The 21,745-nt window shown below is 58.1% G+C and overlaps 4 protein-coding genes across 9 annotated transcripts; 2 read left to right on the top strand and 2 right to left on the bottom strand.

The window, feature by feature from the left end:
* Nucleotides 1-132: 132 nt before the first annotated feature.
* Nucleotides 133-6,565, bottom strand: EFEMP2 (EGF containing fibulin extracellular matrix protein 2). The gene is made up of 11 exons (XM_036326609.1): nt 6,413-6,565; nt 6,034-6,145; nt 5,759-5,807; nt 4,937-5,143; nt 4,214-4,336; nt 3,831-3,947; nt 3,545-3,664; nt 2,240-2,359; nt 2,028-2,154; nt 1,623-1,818; nt 133-802 (listed from the first exon to the last, which is right to left on the bottom strand). Exons 2-11 carry the CDS (start codon nt 6,142-6,144, stop codon nt 641-643), a joined length of 1,332 nt encoding a protein of 443 aa, XP_036182502.1. The 5' UTR covers nt 6,145; nt 6,413-6,565; the 3' UTR covers nt 133-640.
* A 4,287-nt stretch (nt 6,566-10,852) lies between these two features.
* Nucleotides 10,853-14,315, top strand: CTSW (cathepsin W). 4 transcript variants are annotated; one of them, XM_036326602.1, is made up of 10 exons: nt 10,853-10,958; nt 11,418-11,502; nt 12,266-12,379; nt 12,743-12,897; nt 13,008-13,104; nt 13,189-13,269; nt 13,346-13,468; nt 13,666-13,730; nt 13,812-14,012; nt 14,092-14,315. In XM_036326602.1, the coding sequence occupies exons 1-10, from the start codon at nt 10,872-10,874 to the stop codon at nt 14,194-14,196; spliced, it is 1,113 nt and encodes a 370-aa protein (XP_036182495.1). In that variant the 5' UTR covers nt 10,853-10,871; the 3' UTR covers nt 14,197-14,315. The 4 variants fall into 4 exon arrangements, with proteins under 4 accessions (XP_036182495.1, XP_036182496.1, XP_036182493.1 ...); XM_036326603.1 differs by lacking the exon at nt 13,346-13,468; XM_036326600.1 differs by having other exon boundaries at nt 13,666-14,012.
* A 177-nt stretch (nt 14,316-14,492) lies between these two features.
* On the bottom strand, nt 14,493-18,426 carry LOC118665284 (FGF1 intracellular binding protein). 3 transcript variants are annotated; one of them, XM_036326604.1, is made up of 10 exons: nt 18,241-18,426; nt 17,877-18,075; nt 17,568-17,694; nt 16,640-16,740; nt 16,009-16,163; nt 15,631-15,739; nt 15,485-15,548; nt 15,144-15,230; nt 14,959-15,056; nt 14,493-14,618 (listed from the first exon to the last, which is right to left on the bottom strand). In XM_036326604.1, exons 1-10 carry the CDS (start codon nt 18,323-18,325, stop codon nt 14,549-14,551), a joined length of 1,095 nt encoding a protein of 364 aa, XP_036182497.1. In that variant the 5' UTR covers nt 18,326-18,426; the 3' UTR covers nt 14,493-14,548. The 3 variants fall into 3 exon arrangements, with proteins under 3 accessions (XP_036182497.1, XP_036182498.1, XP_036182499.1); XM_036326605.1 differs by having other exon boundaries at nt 16,030-16,163; nt 18,241-18,425; XM_036326606.1 differs by having other exon boundaries at nt 18,178-18,318.
* A 1,168-nt stretch (nt 18,427-19,594) lies between these two features.
* On the top strand, nt 19,595-21,548 carry CCDC85B (coiled-coil domain containing 85B). Its single transcript, XM_036326598.1, has one exon. The coding sequence runs from the start codon at nt 20,697-20,699 to the stop codon at nt 21,303-21,305; it is 609 nt and encodes a 202-aa protein (XP_036182491.1). The 5' UTR covers nt 19,595-20,696; the 3' UTR covers nt 21,306-21,548.
* Nucleotides 21,549-21,745: the final 197 nt, after the last annotated feature.

Here is a 21,745-nt window from a genome sequence, read left to right as displayed (position 1 = left end):
CTGGCAGGGAGACGGAGTCGGTGAGCTGCTGCAACTTTGAATCTAGTGTATGTCATCAGACGATCCCTGATCAAATAAAATTTCCTTCGATAAAAGGTTCTGTAGCTTGGAAAAGAAAAGTTTAAGAAGCACTAACAGTCAAATCGCCTCATTTTATGGATTGGAAAACTGAGTCCCAGAGAGCTACCAGGGTTTGTCCAATTGATAGTTTGAGGCCAAGGGAGGATTGGAACCAGGGCCTCCTGGCACTGCCGAGAACAGGGTTTCTCAGGCTCCCTGCAAACCAGCCAAGCCCACATTTCTGCTGCGGGCTTGCAGCCTTGTTACTTCCTTCTCAGGGCGATTCTGATGCCCATGGTACATAGACCAATCCCAGCCTTGGGGACACAGCTCCCAACTTCTGCCAAAGCGGTCCCCTCAACCTGAGCCAACCCCCGCCTCCCACAAGCCTGGCCCTTCCCCAGCCTGGGGTTCACTACGGTGTTACCCGCCCTCTCAGCCACCAGGACTCCTCTTTCTCCCTTTATTGCCTCTCTCTCTACCCTTCACACAGCATCTTCCCTTTTAGCAGAACGCGGTCATCCCTGAGCCCGGGCTTCTTGGCTACAGGGACCTCCCCCCTGAGGGCTCTCCCCACTCCTCAGAAGGTGTAGGCCCCCACGAAGACGGTGAGTCTCAGTACAGAGCTGGCCCGGTAGCTCATGAGGGAGTTCATGGTGACCATCTCGAGGTCCAGCACATACTCCCGGGGGCCCGTCACGGGCCGGGCGAGGACCAGCATGGCGCTGACATTGTTGATTTGCTGCAGGGCACAGTGGGTGGGGGGGACATGTAGATTGCATCAACCTTCGTGCCAGGACCCTCCGCCAGCATCACCTCCCTGCCCCTGTCTTGCACCCACAACCAGCTGTCTGTGAAGTGGGGAGAGAGCCCTGGCCAGGCTGTGGTCCCAGGCTGTCATCAGGTTCCATGACACCCTTGACATCTCATCCCCTGCACCCAGGCTCCCGCCCTCAGAAATCTTTCACTGGTGCTCTTCCCGCCCTTTCCAGCTAGTTCTTCTGTCTAACCAGGGTCAACTGTAACTCAGGGCCAGGTGTGAGACTTCGGGGAGTGGCGAGGCCTTTGGTGACCTGGAGCAAGCATCTCTCCTTCAAAGCTTTCAATTTCAGAAATAAAACAAGGACGGATACCAGACAAACCTGTGCGCCCTCTCACTACTCACCCCTGGACCCCTCCCTCCTAACAGCTCCACTGGCAGGGCTGATCCTCTGACCCCAGGCCACTGCCCCAACCCCGTCTCAGGCCCAGCGCCCCCGGCTTGTCCTTCACGGACTCTGCCTGTAACCTCGGAAGTCCTCTCCTGTCAGTCACTTGTTCTAAGGGTGAAGAACCGGGGGCCAGGTACGAAACTCACACCCCAGTGTGTCCTTAGAAGTACATGTAACAATCTAGTTTGTTCCAAGGGAATTTACAACACCCCTACCTTTCTACAGAAATTCCGCCCCCCGGGGCGGGGCATGGTGGCATAACCGAATCTCCCGTTTAAGGTTTCCTGGAATCCAATTTTGGATTATGCATGTCATTTGAGGGGTAGGGGTCGAGGTAGGGGAAAGCCTTACCCTAATGTAGAAGTCCCCCTGCGAGTTTCCAGCACGGATCTGAAAGGCATTGTAGGCGCCGGGGTAGACGGAGGTCGCTTGGATCTGGAACACGTCGGCGGGCACGCTCCGCTCCGAGGTGATGCTCATGTAGCGGTGCACGATGGAGGAGGGCTGCTCCCGGCACAGGGGGTTGGAGGCTGGGCAGAGGCAGCGACTAGGGCCCACGGGAAGGGGATACGAATGAGGTCCTCGTCCATTCCCCCGATTTGGCCCACCCCCAAAATTAGTGCGCATGGTTGTCATGAAGGACTGCAACTCCCGTCAACCCCCGGGGCACTTGCCAGCCCCAAAAGTGGCCGGCCAGCTGCAGAGCCCAATGGGAGCTGCACTGTGTGTGGAGGGGGTGGCCTCCAGTTGACTCACTTGTCGGACACCTGCACATAGGGCTCCACGCAGCGGTTGGTGTCCACACAGCGGTAGCCCCCATAGAAGTTGACACAGGTTTGGGCCTCAGAGCACTGGTGTGCACCGGACTCACACTCGTCAATGTCTGTGCCAGGGGAGAGGGGCTGGAACCTGGACATCAGGCCACTAACCCCTGACAGCACCCTGCCCACCACCTGGGCAACCTGTACCTTGGCAGAGGCGCGTGGCCAGCAGCTGGTAGCCCTGTGGGCAGTGGCAGGAGAAGCGGCCGGGCTCATTGACGCAGCGGTACTGGCAGAGGTAACTAGAGTAGCTGCACTCATCAATATCTGCGGGAGGAGGGAGCAGGGCTCTGGATCAGGGCAATTCTCTCAATTCAGCCCCATAAACGTTTACTGAGAGAGCGCAGCCCCGTTAGGTCCAGTGTGGGAAGACGGGGATGAGACAGCCATGCAAGCACAGCAGGGGTACAGAGAATTCAAAGAAAGGTCTGCCCAGACCGCCCAGCTCACCGACTGTAAGAGGAAACTAAATGAAAGCACTAGAGGCTTGGTTTTATTCTGACTGAGTTTGGGAAACCTCAATTTCGCTGTCAATAAAATGAGTGAGTTAGACTAGCTGAGCCTTGAGGGCCCAGTCGGCTCTGGTTCCCAATTCCTGCAACCCACAACCAGCCCACAGCCACCTCCTGCCACTGTGATCTGCACAGGCAGGAACCAGCTTTTCTACTCAGGTTTCCCTGATGCTGCCGTGCCCCGAGCCAGGGACCAATGGGGCCTTACTGGGCAGCAAAGCATCATATGAACAGGGTATGTGGCCAGTTGACATGGAATGAGAAGTTGGGGTGGAGAACTGGCCCCATCTCCTCCTAATTGTATGATCTTGGGCAAGTCACTTAACCCCTCTTTGTTGAAGGACTTTATGCTTATGTTTTTCTTGTAAGCCTCTCAACAAACCTTGAAGGAGATAATGTCTTCATTTTGCAGAGAAAGGAAAAAAAATTATACTTACCTTATAGGATTGCTGGCAGGATTAAATAAAGTCAAGTATATAAGGAAAGTTCAGGGAACTTTCCCCGCACAGGGAAAGTTCTGGATGAATGGCATTCACTTTAAAGTGTTGCTGCTTGGGACTTGAAGCCTGTCATTTTCCCACTTAGTTCTCAAGACAACCCATTTTACAGATGAATAAATGGGTTTAGAGAGAAGAGTGACTTGTCATAATCCTGGATTCCAATGCAAGTCAGCCTGACGACAAGGGAGGAGGCCACTTGCACCCTTGCTCAGTCTGCCCCCTGACCTGACTGCTCCCCTCTGCCTTCCCTACCAGGCTGGGAGTCGTGGTGGGCAGGTCTGCAGGAGCCTGCAATGCAACCAGCTGGGGGTGAAGTATTTAGTAGGTACGTGGGTGCAGCATGAACGGGACATGGAGGCCTCAAATGGAGGACCGTGTGGCAGGAGGCACAGCGTGACACAGGGGGGCCGATGGAGGAACACTTGGGGTGGAGCTCTCACCACTGCAGGAGAAGCCATCCCGGTGCAGCTCGTAGCCCTGGTGGCAGCGACACAGGAAGGTCCCATAGGAGTTGAAACAGCGCTGCTCGCATGGAGCCCCCATGTCACATTCATTCACATCTAGGGGTGCCAGGAAAATGGAAGGAGTGAAAGCCCAGGAGCAGCCCAGAGCCCCAGGAGGCCCCATTTCACCTGTTCACCTGGTCTGGTCAGGAAGGGAGCTAGCTCCCCACCCCACATCACCCTGCCAGGACCCAAAGCCTGGCCCAGCCCGGCCCAGCCTCACCCACACAGGAGCGGTTGTTGGACCCCAGCTGGAAGCCTGGCTCGCACTGGCAGCGGAAGGAGCCAGGCAAGTTCACGCAGCGGTGCTGGCAGTAGCGGTAGCGGCACTCGTCTATATCTGGGATGGAGGGCAGAGGGCAGACGTCAGGTGGGACTCAAGCTGGCTGGGGGTTAAAGCCTCACCACCCACAGTCTTGTCTGTGTCTGGGCGCTGGGCTGGGCCAGATCAGGCAGGACTCACACATACACCCATCATGTGCTGTGTCTGGTGACAGAGGTGGCAGGGGCCTGGGGGGAGGGGGGTTGGGATGGGGATCAGGTGCTAGGGCGAGAGCCAGGCCAGGGGCACAGAGCAGAAACTAGCAAGGCCGCTCCTGGACTCACCCACACATTCAGGCCCAATCTTGCGGTAGCCGTCAGGGCAGGTGCACTGGTAGGAGCCGGGCAGGTTGTGGCAGTCCTGGCTGGGGCGGCAGTCGTGCAGGCCCTGGGCACACTCGTCCACGTCTGCAGGAGACACCACTCAGCCCCTGCCTGGGAGCCCCTGCACCACCCCTCATGACAGACACCACAATGTTGGAGGACACACAGGCCAGGAACCACTCACATGGCACGTGGGTGAGGTACCCCAAAACAGGAACACATGGATTAGACCCTCCCAACAGCACAAGTAACAGCCCGCCAGCCTGGGAGCCAGCAGGAAAGGCACCCCTAAGCTGTGAGAGCCCGTGCCAGGGAAGCACAGGAAACAAGGCCCTGTCCTAGGAGCACTGATGCCAGGGCCTTCCTCCAAGGCCCATGGTGCCCAGGGATGGGGCCAGATCGGAAAGGGGGTACGGGGACAGAGGCTGTGAGGCAGAGCGCTTGCACTGTGTCTGCAGCAGTGGAGGGGAGGGTCCCGCAGGCTGGCTAGGGTAGAGGGACAGGAGCTGGGGCCGTCTGTGGCAGACCCCACACAAAGTGAGGGTCTGGGTGAGGGTCCGGGTGTTGTTCCAGGGACTCTGAGGAGGCTTTTGAGCAAGGGAGGAACAAGAGGTCTGAGTTGTTAAGATGAGTGACAGACACTGGTAGGTGGACTGGAGGCCCCCGTGCCAGGGTGACTCTTACCCACACAGCTCTCTTGCTCATCAGGCTCGTAGCCTGGTGGGCAGGGGTTGGGGTGCTGAGCGGGGGGCACTGGCGGCGGTGGTCCCTCGCCATGCAGGTCGTTGATGACGGCAGCTGAGCGGGGCAGGCACAAGTAGCCCCCATAGTGGTTGATGCATTTCATCTCCCCCTTGCAGGCCTCGGGGATGGTCAGGCACTCGTTGACATCTGCAGAGAGGGGCCTGCTGGGCACAGCCAGCTTCCTGGGCTGGCCGTGGAGGGGGTGGGAGGCAACAGCCGAGCTTGGCCTTCTCTAAGCTGTGTGACCCCAGCAGGGCCTGCCCTCTCTACTCAACACGCTAAGGCTGCCTGCCCAGGACCCCTCCCCAGGGCCTGCCAGGGCTGATGGGGTGGCTGTTCCCACAGTCACCTCCAGTCTCTTGTCCCTAAGAGAGTCTATCCCTCCCCAAAGCTCTGGCCCTGGCTCAGCCCAAGAGTGAGGTGCCAGTCTCCTTACCCACCCCCGCAGACACTGCCTTCCGGGGAAATGGGGCACAGCTGAGTAGGAGAGTGCTTCCAGAAGGTGCTCCTCAGGGCAGTGCCCTGTTGCTCTCCAGCTAACTGAGAGGTGGGGGCAGGGTGTCCTGGGTTTCCCTGAGAAGGAGGGGCCTGGATGGCTTCCCCACCCCTAGCTGAGCTGGCCCCCAAAGAACCAGAGCCGGCCTCCGCAGAACAGAGCTGGGCAGAGGACAGGCCACTGGCCTCCTGCTGCAGCTCTTGGAGCTGGGGTTGCAAACCCTTTCCCGGTTCCTGGGGGTGGGTCGGTCCCCCAGGCACACTCACCCCGGCAGTGCTGGCTGTCAGGGTCCCACTCATAGCCATCTGTGCATTCCTACAAGGGGACCAGCGGTGGCCAGTGTTCATCTCCTGTCCCCTCCACTGACCAGGCCAAGGTCAGGGTCCTGAGCCTAGCCACCCTCCCGGGACTGCGCCAAACAATGGCCCCGGCGGCTCCACCAACCAGGGGAGAGGAGGATCTTCCCCAACAGCAGCCCCCCAGGATCCTGGTCTGTGTCCCTGCCCATCCCATCCCAGGCCAGTGGCCCCACGGTCCCCACCGTGTAGCTGTCGGGCTCCTCCGAATCCTGGGGAGACGCTGCCCCCAAGAGCAGCAGCAGCAGCGCCCAGAGCAGCAGGGAGCCGGGGAGGCAGGAGGCGAAGGGGAGCATCCTGGGCGGAGGAGGCGGGCAGAGGTCAGCGCCTCCGGCCCCGCCGCCTCCCGCTCGGCCCGCACGTAGGAGCCCGGCGCTTCCCGGGAGGGAGGGACTCCTCCGCAGCCGACCCCTCGCGCAGGCCGGGCCGGGCCCACCGCCCAGGCCGCCCCGCCCCCGCCCGGTCCCGAAGCGGCGCGGGCGGAGGAGCGTGGGCCTCGCTCTTCGCAGCCGCGACTGGGCCGAGACTGCGGCTCGCGCCCTCCCCCCACGGCCCGCCACTCACTTGGCCCGGGCGCCCCCGCGGCCCACGGCTCCGGCGGCTCGGCTGGCTCCGGCAGCGCCTGCGGGCGGACGGACGGCCCGACGGCGCAGCTCCCTGGACGCGCGGCCCCAGGAAGCGCCCCCCGCCCGCCCGCCCGCCGCGGCGCGGCCCACCCCGGCGCCTCCGCCCGCCCCTGAGCGGATTCCTGAGCCCGCGCCAGGGGGAGGGACCCCGACCCCCCGCTTCTCCGCCCTTGGCCAGCCGCAGGCCCCCGCCCGGTCCCCCGCGGCGCCGTCCGGAGCCGCCTCCGGGCTCTGGGCCAAGGTCTGTTCCCCTGGGATCCCTAGCGAGCTCCAGGGGCACTGATCCTGATGCCCGGCCCCCGGGCCTCCCGGGGAGCCCCCGGCCCTCGCTTTGTGCGCCCCAGCATGTCATACTGCACACCCGACCTGCCTAACCCGCGCCTCCAGAATTCCATCCTGGGCACCCACCCACAGCTTCATGCCGGGCCCCAGACTCTGCGCCTCCCCGAACGTCGTCCTGGGCACCTACGCCTAACCGCATCCTGGGACGACCAGGCCTCAGCCAGCTAGACCCTCTGTTATTCTGCGAACCGGACAGCCATCTGGAAACACCAAAACTTCCTGCGGGGCCCCGAACCCTCGCCCGGGGCGAGACGCTCCCAGGCCCTGAACCGTTCCTCTCGGCCCCGCTCCCCTCCGTCCCCAGGGCTGTCGGGGGCGGGGGCCGCAGCTCCCCTTTGGCCCAGAATGAATGGAAGCCCCTGAAAAGGCGGGCAGGACCCAACCGGGGCGCGCAGGACGCCAGGGGTTCGCGCCAGCGTCTCCCCGGCCCTCCTCCCACCCGTGTGTCCGGGGTTTCCGCCTCCTCCCCCCGCTCCAAGCAGAGGGAGCGCCTCCGAGGGCGGGGCCGGCTCCCAGGAAGGGGCGGGGCCTCTCCTGCCCACGTCTGAGGGCGGAGCCAGACGGGAAAGGCCGCGTGTCCAGGGATCCCCGGCCTCGGGGCACACCACGTGCGGGAACTGCGGAGCCCTCCCTTCCCTTTGCCACCCCACTTTATCCTCGCGATCTCCCCGAACGCAACCCTGCCCGGGAGGGTATGCCCCGGAAGGGACGTGACCAGGAAGGGTCCCGAGGTGAGCCCTGGGTGCAGGGTGAACTGGACAGTGTCTCTCCCACCCCAGATCCTTCCCAGCTGCTTGGGTGAGGAGGCTAAAAATAATAGCTGTTTAAAACCAAAAAGACAGACATTAACAAGTGTCGATGAGCACATGGAGAAATTGGAACCCTCATACAACGTGGGTGGGAATGTAAATTGTGGCACCAGCTTTGGAAAAATTATGGCAGGTCCTCAAAATGTTACATGACACAGCAATTTCACTCCTAGGAATATACCCAGGGGAACTGAAACATGTCCACACAAAAAAATCTGTACACCTTGTTCATAGCAACACTATTCATAAGAACTAAAACGTAGAAACAGTTTAATTTCCATCAACTTACAAATGGATAAACAAAATGTATATGAATGGATAAAAAAATGATAGAATATTATTCAGTCATAAAAAGGAATAAAGAACTGATATGTGCTGCCACATGGACAAATCCTGAAAATATTTGCTAATAGTTATGGTTTCTTTTGGGATGATGAGAATGCTCTGAAATTAGATAGTGGTGTTGACCACACAATTATATAGATACACTAAAAACCAACTGAATTGTATAATTTACAAGGGTAAATTTTATGGTATGTGAATTACATACCTCAATGGAGCCACTTTTTAAAATATATTTTATTGATTTTTTTACAGAGAAGAAGGGAGAGGGATAGAGTTAGAAATATCGATGAGAGAGAAACATCGACCAGCTGCCTCCTGCACGCCCCCCACTGGGGATGTGCCTGCAACCAAGGTACTTGCCCCTGACCGGAATTGAACCTGGGACCCTTGAGTCCGCAGGCCGACGCTCCATCCACTGAGCCAAACCGGCTAGGGCAAGCCATTATTTAAATAATAATAAAATGTTAGCACTGGATTATCAAGATCTAACCATTCCAGGTATCAGCATGTACCCTCCTGCCAAGCCAGGGAAGGGGCGCCATTATCACCCCATCTCACAGAGGAGAGGCTAAGATCTGTCCAGGCACAGCCAGAGTGCTAAGGACAGGACTGGAACACAAGTCCTTCTGACTCCAAGACTCTCTGGGCTCTAATAAAACATAAAAACAACAAACCAAAAAGGAAAAAACAAACAAAAAAGAAAACAAGACTCTGGGCTCCTTGCCCCACAGTAGAGCATGAAGGAGCCACCATTTGAACTGCTGCTCTGTGCCAGCCAGGGTGGAAGGTGCCCCACGGTGTCAGTCCAGACAAAGGAACTGTCACTGCCACTTGGAGATGAGGGACAGAGGCCCAGAGGGGAATGGCTGGCTGCACAGCTGGCGTCTCGAACTTGGACCCAAGCCTCCATCTGCACTATTAGGCCTGAGTGCACCTGCCACTCAGAGTTGTCTCCTGACCTCTATGACCCTAACAACTTCCCCGCCTTCTGCCCTTTGGCACTGGGGCCCAAAGCCTCATCTTGGTTGATGTCAGGAGTTCCTCGAGGCAGTGAGCCCTTGAGGGCGCTGGGCCCCTGGCCCAGCCCTCACCGGCTGCCAGCCAGGAGCTGCAGGATGAGTGCAAGTGAGTGAGTGGGGAAGTTCATTCATTCATTCATTCATTCATTCATTCAACAAATGCTCAGTGTGGCCACCATTGACCAGGCTCTGTGTTAGGTACCAGGGACACAGCACCAATCAAAAATGACTAAAATCTGGCCTCGTGGGGCTCACATTCAATGGAGGGAAAAAGTGGATCAATGAGGAAGGTCACCCAGCTCCACACCCCCAGTCTCTCCTCCCCCAAGTTTCCACAACCCCCACCACCACAGAGACGGATTTTATTTCATCCCCTTTTATGCCCACACTGGGACCTCTAGCCCTGAGGCTGACACATGGGGCCTTAGTCATAGGTCACACACAATCCAAGACTAGCTTGGGGTATGTGAAGGGGTCTACAACCACGTAGCCAGGTGCCCCTCTATGGATGGTCTGTCTACTGAATTTTAATAAAGACAGCATGGCTCTTTTTTCCCCAATAGAGTAGTCCCTTGAGTTATTGTCTGGAGTGGGAGTGAGGGTGGTGCAGCAACATGGGGCAGGTTCCTAATGAATGAAAAAATGAGGTAGTGAGGCACACATATAAATGAACCCCAGGACCAGAGCCCTCCTCCTGCTCCCTCTCAGATACTCCCTTTCTGGGGTATCAATCCCCAGAAAACCAGTTCTCCCCCCATCTCTGGTCTTGGGCACTGGTTTCCCGCCTGGAGGCGCATGGGGGAGAGCCCCAGCCTGGGGACCTCTTCAAACCGCTGTCAACAGCCCTCCCCGGCACTTGACTTCACAGGCCTCGGCCTCGCTCTGAGATGTCAACCCTGCTGTCTTTCTGCTCCCACATCCCCTCAGGTTGTGACAGGAATGAAGAACAAAAGGAGGCAGGAGCTGCTATTTGCTGTCCCCTGGACACGCTCCTGCCACCTGCACTTTCCTGTTTAAAACCCATGGGAAACAACAACATGACAACAAATGGTTCAGTCAACAACACCCACCCAGCCTGCTCCGAGCCGAGCCACATCCTGGGCACTGTGGACGCAGGCGCCTGACACCTCTGGTGCAGTTGGAAGGAAGACACAAGTGGGCTCAGGCACGGCAGGGGCTCAAGGGGCTGTAGGTTACATCAGAGGATGAGAGCAGGGAAGGCTTCTTGGAGGTGACACTTGAACTGAGGAAACTTTGTAGGATGAGCAAGTTTTCCCAGGAGCCACTGACCACCCTCTTTCCACACCCAGTTGTCAGGGGGCTGTGGCTCCCATAGTCCCCTGGGCTTACCCTTCACAGTGCTGATGGCCTTATGTCACTGCCCTCTCACGACCTGTCTCCTTAGGGACAGATCCATCTAAGAACTGCCCCAAACAGGGTGGGCTGAGAGCAGCTGTGGAATAAGGAAAAAGTGTGCCCTAGCTGGTTTGGCTCAGTGGATAGAGCATTGCCCTTCGGACTGAAGGGTCCTGGGTTCGATTCTGATCAAGGGCACATGCCTGGGTTGCAGGCTCAATCCCCAATAGGGAGTGTGCGGAAGCAGCCAATGATTCTCTCTCACTGTTGATGTTTCTCTCTTTCTCTGTCCCTTCCTCTCTAAAACCAATAAAAATATATTTTAAAAAATTAAAAAAGAGAAGAAAAGGGGGTGTGAGTAGACAGGTAGAGGGCCTTGTAGAGATAAAAGCCTGAAAGCCTCTTGCTTGCGGGGTCCACCTCCCCCTCCCAGCCCGGTTTCCCCTCAGTGGTTTCTCCAGCTCCGCCCTCTGAGCACCTCCAGCTTGGTCTGTTTCCTGTCCCCAGCACTCTGGTCTGCAGCAGCATGGCACTAACTGTCCATCTCTCCTGCTTCCAGGTCCTGTTGGTGGCAGGTCTAGCCCAAGGCATCAAGGACTCCCTCAGAGTCCAGGTAAGTGCCCGCAACCTGCTCCCCAAACCCTTCCTTCTGCAAGCCCCATGTATGGGGCTCACCCCTTCAGAAACTGACTTGTTCCCATTTCTCAGAGGGAGCAACTGAGGCTGGAGAGGTGATTGATATGCCAAAGCTCACCCAGGGAGATAGAACAGACTAACTGACTGACCTCCTAGTCCGTGGTCGGCAAACTGCGGCTCGCAAACCACATGCGGCTCTTTGGCCCCTTGAGTGTGGCTCTTCCTAAGCCTTAGGAGTACCCTAATTAAGTTAATAACAATGTACCTACCTATATAGTTTAAGTTTAAAAAATTTGGCTCTCAAAAGAAATTTCAATCCTTGTACTGTTGATATTTGGCTCTGTTGACTAATGAGTTTGCCGACCACTGCCCTAGCTCAGTCCCATCAAGGACTCCTCACCCAACCCCCTCCCCCACCACCCTTGGTTCCTTCCAGAACCCAGGTGCGGGGCCGCTGGAGCTGAAAGAGGTCTTCACTCTGTTCCAGATCCAGTATAACCGAAGTTACTCGAACCCGGCAGGTATCATGGGACCCCTTCGTCTCTGGTCCAGCCCCACTTCTCCCATTTACTCAATGATGAAATCAGGCTCAGGGTGGACACTGGGCTTGAGGTGAACCCCACTGCTTGAACGCACATCATTCCTGTGCATTGAACACGGTCACTCTTTGCTATGAACCTGGAGGGAGGTGGTGGCTGTTGGGGGTCTGCCCAGAGGGCCCTTCAGCTCCACAGCCACTTTCCCGCACCTCCTGGCAGCGAGCAGGAAACCACCATCTAGTCACGGGTTCCTTCAGCAAACACCTAGACACCCCTTTTGTCCTCAAGTTGGGACTCCCTCTCCACCTGGCTCTGTTCCCGCCCCCTCTCTGGATCTCATCTCCCTGAGGGGGATAGCCTGTGGGTGCCTTTCAGCCTGTCATGGGCCTGTACCCCATCCTCCCCCACCCCTGCCATGTTCCAGCCCCACACCTGTGGTCAGAAGTGTGAGGGTGGTGATCTGGTGGCAGGAAGCCCATCCTCAACCACCCACCTTTCTCTGAATCACTCTGCCTTCAGACCCTCTACTTGGCTCCCCCCAGGTGGGCAGTGTGTCCCCTTCCCGTCTCCTGGGAAAACCCACCCTAGTGGGCTGGGGGCCACTTTCTCTGCCCAGATGATCTGCAGTGGGGCTGGCAGGGGCCACAGGAAAGAAGCCAGTGCTCATCTGGGTGAGAGGACACCTGGCATTTCCTGCCCCCACGGGCTTGGGAGCCAACCTAGGAAGACCTGTCTTTTGGTCCAGAGTATGCTCGCCGCTTGGATATCTTTGCCCGAAACCTGGCCCAGGCTCAGCAGCTGCAGGAGGAGGACTTAGGCACAGCCGAGTTTGGGGTGACTGCATTCAGTGACCTTACAGGTACTGGGTGGGGAAGCAGAGCTTGTCCAGGGGTACTGGCAGATGGACAGGGTGGACCTTTGGCATTCATTTCCCAGAGAGGGACCCCGAGGACCAGGGGCCTGGGTGCTTGTCCCAAATCACTGAGGGCAGGGACAGGTACTCCGGAGGCCTGTGTCCCAGCTCAGCTCAAGGCTGAGAGCAGGTGCAGGGGAATGCACTGCAGCAAGGAACTGGGTCTCTGTGCCTCCGCATCCTTGCCTTTGTGTCTCTCAGGGTATTACGGGGACTCAAATGGCCAAGGATGTGGATGGCTGGAGCGGGAGAAGCAGAATATGGGGAGGGGTCAATATTGTGATCTTGGTGGTCCCATCTGTCCCCCAGAGGAGGAGTTTGACCAGCTGTATGGGAATCAGAGGGCAGCTGGAAGGGCCCCCAATGTGGACAGAAAGGTAGGATCTGATGAGTGGGAAGAGTCAGTGCCCTCCACGTGTGACTGGCGGAAGGCGCCCGGTGTCATGTCACCTGTCAAGGACCAGGTATCTGCTCACCCAGCCTGGCGCGGTCCAGCCCCAGTGGTGGGAGGGAGAGGAGAGGAGAGGGGTCAAAGCCCAGATCCCTTACCAGCCCCCACTCCTTTCCCCACTAGAAAACCTGCTCGTGCTGCTGGGCCATGGCGGCTGCAGGCAACATCGAAGCCCAGTGGGGCATTAAGACCAGACAGTCTGTGGAAGTCTCTGTGCAGGGTACGGCTGGGAGAGGGGGCATGTCTGCCAATGGGGGCAGGGGGCTTGGGGATCAGTCACCCAAATTGTCCCTTCTTGCACCAGAACTACTCGACTGTGGCCGCTGTGGGGATGGCTGCAGTGGCGGCTTCATCTGGGACGCATTCATAACTGTCCTCAACAACAGTGAGTGCCGGCCTCTCTGGGGGGCTGAGGGCGGGCATGTTCTGGGGCTGAGTCTCCTGGCCTTGCTTACTTCCAGGTGGCCTGGCCAGCGAAAAGGACTACCCATTCCAGGGGGCGGTCAGAGCCAAGTGCCAGGCTAAGAAGCACAAAAAGGTGGCCTGGATCCAGGATTTCATCATGCTGTCGGACAACGAGCAGAGTGCGGGCAGGGTGGAGACCCAGGCGGATGTGGGGGGGAGGAGAGATGACAGGGATAGACAAACCAGCACAGGCAGACAGATGGGGCTATAGACAGAGATGGAGGAATGGGGGTGGGAGGGAGAGAGATGGAGACAACCATGAGCTGAGAGCAGGGGAAACAGAGCAGGCATGGCCTGATGGCACCTCTACCCCCAGGAATTGCCCAGTACCTGGCCACTGAGGGCCCCATCACTGTGACCATCAACAAGAAGCTATTGCAGGTGCGACAGGGAAGAGAATGGGGGGAAGAACATATAGGGGATGTGGCCCCAGACTCAGCCCCTCTGCCCCTGCCCCTGCAGCAATACAAGAATGGTGTGATCAAGGCCACACGCACCACCTGTGACCCTCAAAATGTGGACCATGTTGTCCTGCTGGTGGGTTTTGGTAAGACCAAGTCGGTGGAGGGGAGGCAGGCAAAGGACGTCTCAGGCCATTCTCATCGTCGCTCCACCCCATACTGGATCCTGAAGAACTCCTGGGGGGCCAACTGGGGTGAGAAGGTGAGTGTGATATTGGGGCAGGACAGGGCAGGGCTCTCCCCGCCTTCTGGCCCTGCCCTGATGTCCTCTGACTTCCTAGGGTTATTTCCGGCTGCACCGCGGGAGCAATGCCTGTGGTATCACCAAGTACCCGATTACTGCCCGAGTGGGTCAACCAGCTAAGAAGGTCTCCTGCCCTCCCTGAGCCCGCCCCTCGCTCTCGCCTGCTATGCCTGCTGCATCCTTGCTGGCCACCCCCAAAGTCTTCTCCTGTCCTCCCAATCCTCTTGCTATGCGTTGAATAAACAAAGACAAGATTCTGTATTCTCAGTGGACTCCGCTGGGTGGGGAAATGGAGAGGGAGAGCATAGACACCATTCCTGAACACATCCTAGTCCCTGCAGGGCCAGTGTACACACAGGTCCTCATACACCGTGACACTTAGATACATACGCGTATACACCCTCCACACACGGACCCTGTGTTTACCCAGGCATAGGCTCCTCCAAAGTCATGGCAACTTTATTGTCAGTGTGAGTAGAGTGGTGGGAGGGGCCTTAGTCATGATAGAGGCGCAGGAGGCAGCCACGGAGGGTGCCCATGTAGCGGTCCCAGAGGGCCTGGTGCCTGCAATGATAATGGTAACAGTAATGGCCGAGGTTTACCACAACCCACCGTGTCACGGCCCTGCTCTAAGTGCTCTATGCACCGTCACTCTTGAATCCTCACAATATTCTATGACCTTCACCATCATCACCCCCAGCTTACATGTGAGGAAACTGAGGCATCAAGGAACCTGCCCAAGGTTAAGTCACAGCTTCTTAGAGGTGAAGCCAGGACTCTGGTCCACAGAGACAGTCTCCCCAGGGCAGCAGAACAGGGAACCCTGAGTCTGCAGGGGGGCCAGGCCCTGGCAGGAGGCTGGCTGGGGCGAGGCCCCGCTGAACAGGAGGCCGGAGTAACTCACCGGAAGCCATCCAGTGAGTGGACCGACGCTGAATACTGGTTCAAGAACAGTCGCACATCGTTCAACGGCCAGTGGTCAGAGCGGCAGGGCTCCACGAACTGTGGGCCCAAGGGAACATCTGGCATTGGTACAGCTCAGAGACAGGCCAGGGCGGGGACGAGTGGACAGTGGGCAGGACAGCTCACCTTCTCCACCAGGTCCACAAACAGATCTCGGACGTCCTTATTGTGGGTCAGCTTGGCAGCCACATTCACCAGCCCCCGGGATAGGTTCTGTGGGGCAGGGGGCCTGGGAGTTCTGTCTTCTGCCCCAGAGGCTAGGGGAGGGGCAGGCCCCTCTCCAAATCTATCCACCTCCCTCAATCAACTCCCCAATGTTTAGGAGCTGGCTCCCCCAGCACAGGTGGGCAGAGGGAGCCACAGCGCCACCTGCTGGTCAACCTAGGGCATGAACAGAGTCACCCGGTGGGACAGTGCACGGGAGGCTGGAGATACCCAAGGGACATAGGCTGGCTTGGGCCACAGACCTTGAAGTTGGCTTCCATCTCAGAGAAGACACCAAGCTTTCCCCGGAGGGCAGTGCACACCAGGCTGCAGGAAGACGAGGTCAAGCCTAGAGCTGCCTGGGTCCCCCACTTCAGGCCCCATCCCACAGACAACCCCCCCGAGTCACCTCTTATGCAGATCCAGAAGGTCCTTGTCAGCCACCAGCACTTTGAGCTCCTTCAAGTCCTGGAGAAACTCTTTGTCTAAGTCCACATCCATGTCATCCACCTGGGAGTCTGAGTAAGGCCCAGGAAGGGAGTTGGGGGGCGGGGGGACGACAAAATGCCTTCCTGTGATAACCCAAGCCTTCCTCACCCACCACATTGCACCCCCATAAGACAGAAGAGAAAGCAGAGTGTCAGGGAGGTGGAATGCTTTGCCCCGGACCACAGAGAAGTAGTGGGCCCTTTGTCTGCAGACAAGGTGTGTATGGGGACACGGGACTGTGAGCAGAGGTGGCTGGTGGGGTAGCAGGCCCTGAGAGGGTGGGGAGGTGTCCAGGCACCTGGGTCAGTGGGGGCCTCACCGACGGCTCCAAGGGTCCAGTTCTGGATCATGAGCTCAGCACAGAAAGCAAAGTCGCCAAAGCTCAGATACTGCAGTTTTTTCTTCCCTGTCTCAAAGCGGTTGTTGGCAAAAAAGACGATGGCTGCATAGTCTCTTCAGGGAGGGGAAAGGAGACCTGTCAGAGCTGGGCATTCCTTCTGAGCAAGCAGTTCCCACCTGCAACATCTACTAGGCATCTGAGCTCTGGCCTCTCTCGCCCTAACTCACTGTGTGACATGTTTCAAGTCACCTCTCTCTGGGCCTCCTCATCTGTGAAAAGGTTTCAAACCAGGTCTCCTAAGGGATGTAGCAGGAGACCACAGGGGTAACAGTTACCATTTACTGAGCACTTGCCGACCTCCGGAGCTGTGCCATCCGCTTTCCAGGCAACACCTCAACAGTCCAATTGGTGAATGGCCGGGTTGGGATTTGAACCCAGGCCAGTCTGACCCAATTTATAGACCAGGAATGAGATAACCATCCTCCCACACAGCCAAGGGTTGGGGGGAGGGGGAAGGGGACCAGACTCAGGGCCCAGGGAAGGACTGTGCCGATGCAGGAGACAGACGGCTCCTCGCCCGGTCGCTCACCTGGCCAGCCGATCGGAGAGAAGGAAGTGCTGCTGGATGTTATCGACCAGGGAGCCCCGCATTTCCTCCACCACCTTGAAGACTCGTTTAAAGTTGTCGAACTGCAGGGAAGGTAGGGGAGCAAGGACTGGTCAGAGGTCGCTCACCCAATAAATTGTTTACTGAACACCATCCCTCACCTATCTATCTATTCTGTCAACAGATGCTGATCTGTTATTCCTTCAGTAAGTTATCAATTCAACAAATGTCTATTAGCTTTTGCCATCTCAGATCAACGTTTACTCAGCTCCTACCACTGAATTCACTCCGCTTTTTAGAACCACGCTCTACAGCTCTTCTCCAGCTGGCGCTGGAGCTGACCCTCCTAAGGCTCAGAAAGTAAAAAATGAGCAAATGCTAAGCTGTATACAGGGAGTTCACAGGAGACGCAGAGAAAAGATACTAAAGTTCCAGAAGAAGAGTTACTTCTCCTTGGCACCACCAGGAAGCTTGTGAAGAAGGTGGCATCTGACGCTGCCTTGGATTTCAAGTAGACATGGCCAAGAACTGTAGCCTCCAGGCAGGAGCAGCACAAGCCAAAGAAAGCTGGACTCTGGGGAAATGCAAGCCTAGGGAGGCTGGCAGGGACCAGCTCACGGGAGAGTATGAAGGGCAAGGCCAAAGAGTGTGGCTACTACCCAGAAGGGAGTAGGAGCCAATGAAAGTTTATGGGCAGAAGAAAGCTATGGTCAGATCTGGGATTCTGAAAGGTCACTCTGGCTGAAGAGCAGGGATTGCTTTGAGATGACAAAAACAGGGGAGAGGAGACTGGGTCTGAAGCTGCTGCCACAATCAGAAGTGGAGGAGGAGGTTGGAGTTGGGATAGTGGCCACAGGGGTGGACTGTGGATGGAATGTTGTGTTGGTGAGGAGGAGGCTGCAGTGCCCACCTGTCTTCGACAGCTTTTAAGGGTAATGCCGGTTTTGGTGCTGATGTCATCCAGGTCTTTCTTGGTGCCCTTGGACAGCTTCTTGCCCAGGACCTCACGCACAAAGGCCTCATCAAAGGCATAGTACCTGCATGGAGGCAGAGGACACTACTGACTTCCCCTAAGGGAGAGGAAAAGGGGGCTGGCAGAGCCTGGGCTTGGCCCCTTGTGCTCTCCACTTCTTCAGGGCCCGGGTGAGTCCCGTCCCTTCCTGGGCCTCGGTTACAGTCTGCAAAATGGGTACATGGCCAGAGTGGCTGGCATCCCCACCTCTCAATGAGCAGCGCTTGTCGGGAGGGCGGGATCTGGAAGATGAGCTGGTGCAGCAGCTTGGGCGGTGCGTGCAGCAGGCGCTCCAGCATGTGGAAGGTCCGATAGTGATCCATGGTGTCACTCTGCAGGACTGCTGCCGTGGCGCCCGTCTGCTCCAGGATTCCCGAGCGCACCCTCAGGGCCACCGCATCGTTCACTGGGGAGCAGGCACCGGCATCAGGCCCCGCCCCGCCCGCAAAGCCCCTGCAGGGATTCCAGCTCCGACCTGCAAACCTCCCTCCCTCCTCCGCCCGCTTACAGACGGCCAAGTGCAGGCTCCGCCCCTTCGCCCAGCCAAACAACCGCTCGGCCCCTCACAGACCCGAGTAACCATCCAGCCAGAGGCGATACACGTCCTCGTCGATGAGGGTCGTGTTCCCTACGAAGATATCCAGCTCGTTGGTCATGGCGACGCCCGGACCCGGGAGCAGTCGCCGCGCCCCAGCAGGAGCGAGTATTGCCCCGGCGGGCGCGCCGCCGGCGAGCCACTTCCGGGAGCGCCGAAATTCGCTCCCCGCACCCGGAGCCACAGACGGACCACTTCCGGGACAGAGAGGGCGGGGCAGGAGCGGCGAGGGAAGAGGCGGAAGTGGTGGAGCGGCCCCACCACTTCGCGGGACGGGGAGTCCCGGGCTCCCCGGTCCCCACCGCTACCCCTACCCCGCCCCGCCCGTCTCCCCGACCCTGGAACCCTTCCCCGTCACTGCCTCTGCCCCATCACCCGCTTTCTCAGCTCTTTTCAAATCCTTACTGGCTTGTATCCTAAAGGTGGGAGTTTCCCAGGGCTCAGTCCTAAATTTTTTTTCTGCAGATGAAGGTGTGTAGCCGACTTCCAAAGCCTTTTGCTGGGAGCCCTTCCGTTCTTCCTGCCGCTAAGCTTCTCTCCTGGGATGCTACACTTGCTCCCATGTTTGTGCCTGTTTGTTGAATTTATTGATTTTAGAGAAAGAAACGTCGATGCGTTGTTCCACTTATTCATGCACTCATTGGTTGCGTCTTGTATGTGCTCTGACCAGAGATCCAACGGCGGCCTGGGTGTTTTAGGACAATGCTCTAACCAACTGAGCCACCGGCCAGGGCTACACCCCTCCCATCCCCCTGCCTGGCCACTAACTAATGACCTTTTACTCTGCAGCTCAGAGCTCTGCCTGGAAGTCCACATCAGGAGGGCAGCCTATCTATGAGTCTTTCCAAACTCTCTCCCCACAGGCCCCCCCCCCCCCCCGCCCCAGCTAGATAGGCCTGTCAGTCTCCCCTGTGTTTATCTCCTATGTTCCTATTTGTGACAGCTCCAACATCCACCATATCAGAAACCTGGGCTTTCTCTCAGACTCCTCTCCACATTCAGTTTGCTGATTTGCCTCCTAAATATTTCTATTATCTCTTTTGTTCTCTCCGCCCTCACTGGCACGGCCCCAGCCCAGTCCTTCCGCAAAATTCTCCTTGCCCATTGACACAGTGTTCTTACTAATCTCCCCGCCTACATCCCCTCCCCATCGTCCATCTCACACAGAGCAGCCTGAACAATCGTTTTTGTTTGCTTTTTTTAAATATATTTTATTGATTTTTTTACAGAGAGAAAGGGAGAGGGATAGAGAGTTAGCAACATCGATGAGAGAGATACATCAATTCAGCTGCCTCCTGCACAACCCCTACTGAGGATGTGCCCCCAACCAAGGTATATGCCCTTGACCAGAATCGAACCTGGGACCCTTCAGTCCGCAGGCCGACGCTCTATCCATTGAGCCAAACCAGTTAGGGCTTGAACAATCGTTTTTAAAATAGATATTTTAAAATGTTACTCCCCTCATTAAAATCCTTACTGGCCTGTGAAAATGTGCCAGCCTAGTAGTGAAAGTCCTTAGGATCTGGCTTCCGACCACCTTTGTTTCCTCCCTGTCTCCCTCTCTTAGCCCTTTCTCCACGCACCTGCCTTTCAAAAAGAAATCAAGCTACTCTCACTGTTCCTAAAGCAGCTAGGTCCTTGCAGGCCCCAGCATCGTTCACCATGTTATTTCCTCTCTCATTACTTGACAAAGCCCTATGCATTTTTCCGGGACCTTCAGATATGGTCTCTTTCGGGAAACCTTTTCCCGGGTGGGGGGCGTCCCTCAGACTGTATCCCTCCTCCATTTGCTTCTTGTTTAAACAACTTGTCTCCCCTGCCAGATTAAGGCTTCTTTAAAGACTCTTGATCAAGTTTATTCTGCATGGGTTTTACACACAATTAAGGCTTCCTGAACAAAAGAATCCCTTGTATGTGTCCCCCACCCCCTCTCCCCCGGCACCCCACCCCTGGGAAGGATGGAAAGATCGTCCCGGCTCTGTCGGATGCGGGTGGGGGGGCAATTCCAGGGCAGCCTTGGTTCTCAGAAGGAGCCCAGAGGCCTAGGCTCGCACCTGAGGCAGTTTGGAACTGGGACGCACGAAGCGCCTAGTTTCGGGTTGACAGGAGCGGGTGCAGGGACCCAGTGTCCCCGACGGTCAGGGACGCCTCGGTCGGGAGTGGGCGGGCCGGGAAGGGGGCTCTCGGAGCTCAGGCCCCGCCCCCCTCCAGGGAGGCGACTCCGGATTGGCTGTCCTTCCTTAACGTCAGGCGATCCGCCCCGGCGCGCGCCCTGCCGCGTGCCCACCCCCGTGCGGCGGCTGCAGCCTACGCTAGCCTGCCACAGCCCGCTGCCGGCGACGCCGGGTCCTGAGCCCCAGTCGCGCGGGGCTCGACGTGGGGCACCTGGACCGCGGCGGCGGGCAGGCGATGCTCCAGAGACCTGAGCAGCCATGGAGGCCGAGGCAGGCGGCCTGGAGGAGCTGACCGACGAGGAGATGGCGGCTCTGGGCAAGGAGGAGCTGGTGCGGCGCCTGCGGCGGGAGGAGGCGGCGCGCTTGGCGGCTCTGGTGCAGCGCGGCCGCCTCATGCAGGAGGTGAACCGACAGCTGCAGGGTCACCTAGGCGAGATCCGCGAGCTCAAGCAGCTCAACCGGCGCCTACAGGCCGAGAACCGCGAGCTGCGCGACCTCTGCTGCTTTCTGGACTCGGAGCGCCAGCGCGGGCGGCGCGCCGCGCGCCAGTGGCAGCTCTTCGGGACCCAAGCATCCCGGGCGGTGCGCGAGGACCTGGGCGGTTGTTGGCAGAAGCTGGCCGAGCTTGAGGGCCGCCAGGAAGAGCTACTGCGGGAGAATCTAGCGCTTAAGGAGCTCTGCCTGGCGCTGGGCGAGGAGTGGGGCCCCCGCGGCGGCCCTGGTGGCGCGGGGGGCTCAGGCGCTGGTCCGACACCGGAGCTCGCCTTGCCCCCTTGCGGACCCCGGGACCTGGGCGATGGAAGCTCCAGCACCGGCAGCGTGGGCAGCCCTGATCAGTTGCCCCTGGCTTGCTCCCCAGATGACTGAGGGCATCGCTTCCTTCGCGCCGACGCCCGCCCGGATGGCTCCCCAAGCGCCTGGATTGCGATGGACCTCGGAACATGGAAGCCGCCCGGCTGCACGCGAAGGGCCGCTGGCATGGACTTAGACATCCTGGCACTGAGGAGCGCCCTTCGCTCTCGCTGGCTGGGCAACGGGGGGGACTGGCGGCTGGAGCGGAGGGACTTGCAGGGGGCTGGGTGGGGGCTAATAAACTGGGACGGAAGCAGAGTCCATGGCAGCGTCTGTTTGGGACTCGCCGGGGTTAGGACAAGGGCGGGGACGCTGAGACGGGGTATGGTTCCTATCCGGAGGGGCTGCAGAACTAAGGTGTCTGATATCCCCTCATTACCTCAAGTCAGGAGCGGTGTGAGACCGTGAAAAGCCGCTGGCTACCACTCCCCACCCCCTACGCGTCCGCCGGCAAG

Source organism: Myotis myotis, unplaced genomic scaffold, assembly GCF_014108235.1.
Source record: "Myotis myotis isolate mMyoMyo1 unplaced genomic scaffold, mMyoMyo1.p scaffold_m19_p_10, whole genome shotgun sequence".
NCBI classification, from domain to species: Eukaryota; Metazoa; Chordata; class Mammalia; order Chiroptera; family Vespertilionidae; genus Myotis; species Myotis myotis.
Note: the sequence above shows the minus strand (reverse complement) of the source record. Positions and strands in the feature narration are given on the sequence as shown.

Bases quoted from the DNA above. Each gene is read 5' to 3' on its own strand.
- EFEMP2 (XM_036326609.1), bottom strand. From the start codon at position 6,144: ATGCTCCCCTTCGCCTCCTGCCTCCCCGGCTCCCTGCTGCTCTGGGCG. The intron at 2,155-2,239 runs GTACAGGTTGCC...CCCCTGGCACAG, and splicing joins GGCCACGCGCCTCTGCCAAG to ACATTGACGAGTGTGAGTCC. The intron at 803-1,622 runs GTAAGGCTTTCC...TGTGCCCTGCAG, and splicing joins AGGGGGACTTCTACATTAGG to CAAATCAACAATGTCAGCGC.
- CTSW (XM_036326599.1), top strand. From the start codon at position 10,872: ATGGCACTAACTGTCCATCTCTCCTGCTTCCAGGTCCTGTTGGTGGCA. The intron at 13,731-13,811 runs GTGCGACAGGGA...CTGCCCCTGCAG, and splicing joins TCAACAAGAAGCTATTGCAG to CAATACAAGAATGGTGTGAT. The intron at 14,013-14,091 runs GTGAGTGTGATA...CTGACTTCCTAG, and splicing joins GGGCCAACTGGGGTGAGAAG to GGTTATTTCCGGCTGCACCG.
- LOC118665284 (XM_036326604.1), bottom strand. From the start codon at position 18,325: ATGACCAACGAGCTGGATATCTTCGTAGGGAACACGACCCTCATCGAC. The intron at 17,695-17,876 runs GTGGGGATGCCA...GCCTCCATGCAG, and splicing joins CAAGCGCTGCTCATTGAGAG to GTACTATGCCTTTGATGAGG. The intron at 16,741-17,567 runs GTGGGCACTGCA...CCTTCCCTGCAG, and splicing joins TTAAAAGCTGTCGAAGACAG to TTCGACAACTTTAAACGAGT.
- CCDC85B (XM_036326598.1), top strand. From the start codon at position 20,697: ATGGAGGCCGAGGCAGGCGGCCTGGAGGAGCTGACCGACGAGGAGATG.